The sequence below is a fragment of the Rhagoletis zephyria genome, unplaced genomic scaffold, assembly GCF_001687245.7.
Source record: "Rhagoletis zephyria isolate East Lansing unplaced genomic scaffold, Rhagoletis_zephyria_1.1 Rzeph_scaffold_00015, whole genome shotgun sequence".
Taxonomy (NCBI): domain Eukaryota; kingdom Metazoa; phylum Arthropoda; class Insecta; order Diptera; family Tephritidae; genus Rhagoletis; species Rhagoletis zephyria.
Window position 1 is genome coordinate 914,848 of NW_016157099.1, and position 8,799 is coordinate 923,646.

Below are 8,799 nucleotides of genomic sequence, written 5' to 3' on the forward strand. Positions count from 1 at the left end.
TGTGCTTTTTAGCCGTAGGGAGGAGGATAGTCTAATATATACTATATTGTAAGTAGTATGTTAGTAATCGTGCATATCTAAATATTATGAAATTCAGAATTATATATTAGTTTTGATTATACTACATGGACCATTTCCACACAAACTGCTTACCCATTAGTAGTCCTCCCGTTTTAAATCATTTTAGGATTAAAAACAGTATTATACGATCCAAACAATAAAGCCGTTTTTTTTTGCTTTTGCGAACGGTATTTTAAGATGTACTAAACCAACTGCCAACAAAACTACTTGTCCCTGCTCAGGTTATTTGATAACACGGTGTTTTTTTTGCTCCACGAATGCCCCTATCCAATTCCTATGTATTATTATTGTTTTTTCTATTAGGGTGCTCACAGTTCTATATTATCTACTGTGTTAATTTTGCCACCTGGTAACTTTAAAACATTTTACCATGTGGTAACTTTGTTTGTTGTTGGTTCCCATACTAATTTGAGATAACACTTTTGGGTAAAATTACTCGACTTTGTCTCATGTTTATGTTTTGTGTTAAACTGGCATCTATCGCTGCTGGTACATACATACGTGAATTTCGCTTTGGGCGCAGCGCTGCTTGTACATAAGTCTCGCTTTGCGCCTGCCTGAAGCTGGCAAAGGTTCTTTTTTTTTTGCGCTGTGCTAGCTGAGTATAAAAAAGAGAAGAGAGAATAGAGGGAAATATGTATGTGGTTTGTTGATGCTCTCTAAACACAAACGCGTGAAAGGCAAACGGTCTAGCAATGCGTGGTATTGTTGATCAACTTAATACTTTATTTAAACGTAAGGGTTGCTCACAGTTCGAGTGTGTTATCTTGTTAAAGTTACCACCTTTTAACTTTAGAAGTAAACTGTGAATACCCTATATGTATAAGTTTTCGAGATATTTGCAATTTACCGTTATTCAGCTAAAAGAAACAAAGTGGTTCCACTTAATCTTGAGTGGTATATCTTGAGTGGTCAAATGAAAATGCGCAAAGATTTTTTGTATGAAAAATTAGCAGGAAATAATGTTACTCATACGTAATGGTACCAACTATTTCATAGCTCAAAGAAGTACAGGTTAGGTTGGGTTAAGATAACGCCGCGAGCCGATTACGAAATTTCGAATGTTCAGTGTTTGCAGGGTTGCGTGATATTAAATCCTTATTGATTTAAAATCCGCTATCAATTAAGAAATATATTTGATTTGTGATTTGGTTTGTTGACCAAATAAAAAATGAAATTTATTAGTGATTTGATCTGTCAACCAAATAAGAAATAGAAATTTTTGATTTGATTTGTAGAGCGAATCAATTTCATTTATAATTTTTCATCTAAGTAATACTTTTGTTATGCAACGCAAATAAGATATGCAAGTATCTTCCAACTTCCAGTTCTACGCAAATATTCGGGATTTTTGGGAATAATTAATATTTGGGAATCTTCGGGACTACTTTGGAATTTTTGGACTATTTCGGGGGTTTCGAGACTACTTTGAGATTTTCGGGATCCTTGCGACTAATTCGGAATTTTCGAGACTTCTTCGGGATTTTCGGAATCTTCGAGACTATTACGGAATTTTCGGGAATTTTGGACTATTTCGGGGTTTTCGAGACTACTTTGGGATTTTCGGTATGCTGGGGACTAAATCGGAATTTTCAAGAATTTTTCGGGATTATTTTCAGTGTATCATATTATTAATGTGCACGCTCTCTTCTTTGTCATAAATGTTCGCACATGTATGTGTACGTATATGTCGTGTAAAGAAATGCCTAACGCTTTGCTTCCACTTATGTACGCCCACTAAGGGCCGTTTGCACCATGTCTAGTTAATTCTAACTCCCAGTTAAACATCTTTATCGACGTTATCGACACCCATCATATAACATGTGATCGATAAAGCAGTTAACGTGCTTAACTGAAGGATGTACCTCCAGTTAGCGTTAACTAGACATGGTGCAAACGGCCCTTATTCTTTTTCAGTCTTACAACAACCCACAAATTAAGACACTTAAAAATAAAGGTCCCTGCCAAAGTGTATTTGCCTAAGGGAAGTTTTAGCAGTTGATAAATAACCCACAACGGAGAGAAACACTCTTTGCTTGAGAGATGAGTGTTTGTGTCAGTGGTAAACACCATACAAGACACTTGGTGACGGTTATTTTCGATCTCTGATCAGTACACACACCACAAATTGGAGGAGAAACTCGACCAAACACTTAGCAAAAGTTTAAGTGTCAAAATAATTTCATTATTATTATTAATTTTTACTTTGCGCGTAACCTCTACGGTGATCAATTTTTGAAACAACATTTTTTAATCCTGAAATTATTAAAGAAAAAATTTAAACCTCAGATTATAGCCCGGTCAAGTTAGACATTCAGTGTTGCTGTTTAGGCGCGACTGCTAATACCGGGCGCCTGAATGTATGCTATGTATGCCTTTACAGCAGTGCTAGCCAAAAAGGGAAAAAAAGTCTTAAAATGAGAATGTTTAGTTATGTTACACAAAAATGAGAATGTGTTGATGGTAATGCACGATACTTTTCGAGCTAAACAGCATAGAAACATAAATCATAAAAAAAAGTTGACGGCCCTAAGAAAGAGAAAAGTTGGTAAAATATTTTATGTATTTAAATATATTTTTTTTTATAATTTAAATGCATGATACAAAAAGAAGGTAGTTTCATTCCAAAATATTTTACAAAAAATAAGTTTTTGAAGTTTCATAAATTGTACAAAATTATGAGCTACCTTGCCACATTGACAGGAATCAAACAATACATCAGAGGATTTAATTGTTCTGCGTGGGAAATGTTCGGTTATTTGTGCAATGATATTTCGGAGGAAGCGGAGGGGGAAGTGTGGCACCTAAAACTCCAGTCATTAGAAAGAGCGCAGTATAAACTTGCAGATAAGTCATTCTTCGCCTCCCTGCCTTTTCTACAGACACTCGGGGCCCATTTCGAAATAGAGTAAAATTATCATTTTCACAATCCACAGTATTTTTGCGTAAAATCCATCTCCAAATTTACAAAAAAATGCAAACCGAAATCTTTGTTTTAAATTAAAGCTTAATCCTCTGACTAGCGGCATGTGTCAAAATTTTTTGATTCGGGTCACGCGTTTGGACACGATAACCCAAAATCATTTAACAAATAACCGAACCGTCTTCGAATTGTCTTTTACTATGCATTTTTCTATAAATAAAAATTTTAGAAAATGAAACTGCAGTACTTTTCATCTTATGTGCATGCATATATACATATTTTTAAGCAGCACCACATCTTTATCAGAAAATTCCGAGAATCCAAAAAGTCCAAGTTGCATGGCATCATTTTAACTCAACCTCCTTTCTCTTCCACGGATAACGGTACCTCGTTTAGAGGTTTAAAAATATTCAGAAATTTGTCATCAAACTGCATTAGCAAAAGACTTTCCCCCTTATTCTAGAACCCTAATTTTCGTATTTCGTAATTCTTAACTACGCTACCAAAAATGAAAAATCCACATGCTGCAACCATTGCGGAAACATGTGCAGCATTGCCAGCTATCAGTTGTTTTTCGAAGATAGCTAAATGAAGGAAAACAAAGTGGAAAGGAATTTAAAAAAAACACTCATGAAGTGCTGTCAAGCATAGTAACCATGGGCGCATCTATGTCCCTGTCATCTACAAGCCAGAACTACTCCTATGCCTGAAGAACTGGTTCTCAATCCAGTTAATGCAATAACAGCTTCTTCCAAGCCATTGAAAACATGCACTTTGGTAGGTCCACCACCTGTTGCATTTGCTTCTGCCTTCAGCCGCGCTTAGGGATTATAACTCTTACTAAGTAGGATTCTCCTTTCTGTGTTGCCGGAGAAGAGGCGCTTCCGCATGTCAAAGGTATACAACACTTCTTGTGAATATCACTCCGACTACGCCATCCACAGTATTTTTGCGCAGAACCCACGTCGAAATTTGCAAAAAAGTGCATAGTTCAAACCGAATTTATTAATAAGCTAGTACTCGGAAATTGGAAACATTTATTTTAAATAAAATTTTAGTCCTTTGATTAAACGTGATGTTAAAGTTTTTGGATTCGGGTTATACGCTTGGACACAACAACCGAATATCATTGTACAAATAACTAAACCGGACCCAAGTTTCTCGATAAGGGGCAACAAAGATTCTTTTTTGCTCCTTTATATAAAGCAGTGGATAAAATTGTACGTATATGGGAAACGCAAATTTATCTGTTTAAATGAACACCGCTAGTATTTCCTGCAAACACACCTCCGACACAGAATTGTTTTCGTACAAAATTACACAAAAGACGTACTTGTTCGTTTTTAGGCATGCCATTGTAACGAATTTCGAAAGTTCGAAAATACGATTCGGATTGCAGCATAGTCTTTCTACGATTCGTAGCAAAATCCGAATACGAAAGAGTTGCAGAATAGGGGTGTTTATTTTCGAGCTTTTCAACGTACTTCAAACGTTTTTTTATCCTTTTTCAAGAAACAAAAATGTTGCTGCTAGTGAATCTGGTAGCATGATTTTAGTTAAATGTCACAAACTTGTTAAAAGTCACGTGGTCGGCAACAACAACGAATGTCAATAAATGAAACTACCTTCTATTTTTGTATCATGATTTAAATGTGGATTTCTGAGCAAAAAAAGCTAACGTGTTTCGAAACTCTGAATATTAAATGAAAATTTCATTAGTAGAAATTAAATAAAAATATATTTTTATTTTAAAATTATGTAAAACTTGACATTTAAGAACAATTTAAAATAACGATTAAAGGGCTGTGTCCTGCTCTCAAGAAAAACGAAAAATTCATACATACATACATACATACATATAAATTGACGCACAAGAAATGGAAATGAAATTTTCTTCTATCAAAATTTCTTAAATCAGTTTGCAGCTCTCAAGGCGCATCTATTCAAGGTGGTGTTACTTGAACAGCTGATAAGATATTTTTATACCCGAGCGCACTTGTGCACAAGGGTATATTAACTTTGTTCACATAACGGTTGTTTGTAACAGGCAAAACGAATCGAGATAGATATGTATAGACAAATGTATACATACATAAATGATCAGAATGAAAAGAGAAATCGATTAAGCGGTGACTGTCTGTCCGTCCGTCCGTCTGTGCACACGATAACTCGAGTAAAAATTTAGATATCGTAACGAAACTTGGTACGTGCACTTCTTTTAGGACGGATGGTATTGAAAATGGGCAAAATCGGACAATAACCACGCCTACCTCCCATATAACGGTAATTTTCAGAAATACGAAAACTGATATATTTTAGTAAATACTGAAGATTATTCACTCAAAACTGATATTCACAATAAGTTTTAGACTTAAAATAAGAATATTGTAAATTTTTGGAAAATGGGCGTAGCCACGCCCGCTTATGGTTACATGTGTATATCTTGGTAACCGCTGCACCAATTTCTTCCAAACTTGGCACAGTTGTTGGCCTGGGTATAACATATGAAATGGCCGAAAATCGGATAATAACCACGCCCACTTCCCATATAACGGTAATTTAGAGAAATACGAAATCTTCGATAAATCAGTAAATATTAAAGCTAATTTATTCAAAATTGATGCTTGCAACAATTCTTTACCAAGAAAAACGTTTATGATAAAATTTTGGAAAATGGGCGTGGCACCGCCCACCTATGATCACATATATGTATCTCGGTAACCGTTCTACAAATTTGTACCAAACCCGGGTGTGGTTATTATGCTTGCCACATAGAAGCAAAACGTTGAAAATTATTGAAATCGGACTAAAATTACGGAGGCTTTTCATATAAAAGTAAATTTCAGAAATGCTTGAAACTTCAATATTTCAAAATTTAAGGACGCTAGTTTACTCAAAATTGATACAGCGGCTTACCATGTAGCGGTAGCTTTCGGAAAGGCGAAACACATATATTTAATACTTGCGCCGGGTATTTAATGTTCGGCTTCGCCAGAACATAGATTTTCTTACTTATTGTCTCTACACTAATACAGCGGAATGTCATCGAAGACACAATGGTTTAACTACAGGATGTAAACATAACGAAATGGTGAAAATTATCTCCTATTTTCTTTCATTTTGACATCCTAATGTACCAAAAATCAATAACAAAATACATGGGACTTTTACTTATATGGATGCGCCTTGGTGGCTCTCAAGAAAAAATTCACGTCTTAGAGTTGCTAGATATGGGGTATTTCCGAAATATAACGTGGCTCTATAAACCTTTTTTGTGGCGCAAACACATTCGTTCAGCTCTATTTTGAATTGAACAAGAACATATGTATATATTTTAACGTAATAATATTGCCGGTATTATTGCTCCTGCTCTTCTCACTTTTGTTTCGTTGACACTTCATTTTATCTTATCGGTGGGATATTCGCTGGCAACTCATTGTGCTGAATTGATTGTTTTTCCAATGGTGTACCACAATATCTCTAAAATCAATCCAATCCAAATTAAAATCCCCAAATCAAAATCCCCAAACACAAAATTTCTGTGTGACATTCGACATTATTTCTCAAATTAAAATTGAAAACAAATTGTATGATGAATTCACAAATACATACATATCTATTAGGTAAATGAAAAATAAGGAAAATGTAATACATCGTAATAACTTAGGAACCTATTTTGCATGAGTTTACATAAACACAAACTTCATTGTTCAAGACATTAACATAAACCATAAATGGAAAATTACAATATTTCTTCATCAAAATAGTTTAAAGCAAAAGATGAAAGGACAAATACAAATTTTAATTGCAAACAGTAATATTGTAGGATAAAGATCTCAAATATATTATAAGAGCAAATAGCGAAATAATTAGTGATAACGTAACGATGCAAGTTCTATGTGCATTGTATATATGAGGCTGACATTTCAAAAAAAGTTGGGGTGCATCTTAAATGCATTACTAGAATCGAAACGGTAATAGCCAGAGGCGCGCCCTTTTAGTTTTCTATTACTGGCTGCGTTTCTTTATACATTCCGGATAATCCCATTTCACAGCCGGAATAAACAGAATACGTTTGAAATATACGTCAACATATCATCAGGAACGTTCTAAAGAATAAATAAACAAAAAAGTTTATTCCAAACGTTCAGAATGAATAAAGAAATGCAGCCACTATAAAATGTAGCATCACGTAGGTGCATTTGAACTTTTTTAGTAAACTAAATGCGGTCTTAGTTTTTATAGATCCTTCTTTCTCATATAACTCATTTTTTTTTTAGATAGGCTCCTCTGGCATTTATGGCCTCATATGTATGTACATATGTACATAAATATATATAAATATATATATATAAATATTGCCATAAATTTAAAATATGTATGATTTACACGGTTCCTGTTATGGTGAAATTACCTCTGATCCAGTACTCCATGAACTTACAGGATTTTACACGAACTTGCAGGAAGTTGCAGGAAAAATGTTCCCGTACTCCAAAATCCTCCAATATCCTGTAAATGAGAGCGACTTTTGGAGAGTTGTGTAGAGAATGAAGTTGCAAGATTTTACCCGAACTTTTTCTTCTGGTAAAATCATGAAAAGTGTCAAGCAATCACTGGTTGACGTTTTTACAGGAAAAATGGTTTTTTGTTCCCGGACTTTTTGTTGTTACTCACTTTTTACTCTCACTTCAGAGAGTAATTTTGCTGTTTGACAGTTTTACAGGATTTTTCACGAAAAGTATTGGATCAGAGCTATTGTACCAGGCGAAGTAATAAGAACGAAAACAAGGATTTACATATATTGATTTTACACTATCTTATTTGAAAATTTGCCTTTAAAATGTTTTATAAGATAGCCAATTGACAGGAAATAAATCGAGATTAATTCTGCTTGCCAGTGGAAGAAAGAAAAGGGAAGAGTACACATTCTTCTGTACCGTCAAGGCGTTTCAAGCATGATAAAAACATAGCAAGGTATAACCGTTCTCTCAGTTTGTCGGCCATGATTTTTTTTTTTTAGTTTGCCAACATTTTAAAATCATATAAAAGTGAAAATAAAAAATTGAAATTGTACGAAATTGTTAATGCTTGAGATTGAAAATGAAAATGTGTGTGTGAGTTTGTGAGTAAATTTAAAAATTAAATTGTTTGGAAACATCAAGAATTTTAAAAGTGACTCTCAGCGGTTCTACCTTACTATATTTTGATCATCGTTTCAAGTTTCTTGATTTGCCTTCGACATTTTCGTCGTTTCCCATGTAGAGAACGAAAAACTTGAATTCAAACAAAATTGAACCATATAAAAGCAAATAGAAAACTCAAAATATAGTGAACAAGAATTGCCTTCAAATACTTGAATCTTGTAAACGGGGTTATGTAAGTACGAATCATAGCAAAGGTAAGAGTCGGCTTGCGCTATTTTTTATATGATCGGTAATATCATTTTTTCGAAACTTTGGGGATTTTGTATTTTGGGGATTTTGTAACCACCAAGAAATTGTGGGCAGAGCTGTGTAATGATTGAATCAATTGAGTGTGCATTCTCATTTTTTTCGTTTCATCGTTGTTTGATTTAAAAAATTTAACAACCACTCTTGAGATTGGTTACAAATTGTAAACACAAAATATGTAGTGTGTTATGGAATGGTTGACACCCATTCACATAGAGAATGTGAATGCAAAAAAAGAACTCAATCATGTATGATTGGACGTTTATGGGAATGCAATCTGTCAATATCATTCAGTACTAATACTATTTGTTGTATCAGGGTTGAAATTTTTGTACTCAAAATGTG

The 8,799-nt window shown here is 34.2% G+C and overlaps 1 protein-coding gene across 6 annotated transcripts in view; it reads right to left on the reverse strand.

Annotated features, from left to right (window-relative positions):
* Naprt (nicotinate phosphoribosyltransferase) overlaps window positions 1–8,799 on the reverse strand; it is a 51,480-nt gene that overhangs the window by 26,692 nt on the left and 15,989 nt on the right. Inside the window, exon 1 of one of the 6 annotated variants that reach the window (XM_017612566.1) lies at window positions 154–362. The exons of the other annotated variants lie outside the window; for them this stretch is intronic. Within the exon in view, the coding sequence (XP_017468055.1) occupies window positions 154–157 (4 nt within the window). The 5' untranslated portion in view covers window positions 158–362. Of the gene's footprint in view, window positions 1–153; window positions 363–8,799 lie in introns of those variants that run through there. 6 annotated transcript variants of the gene reach the window in all.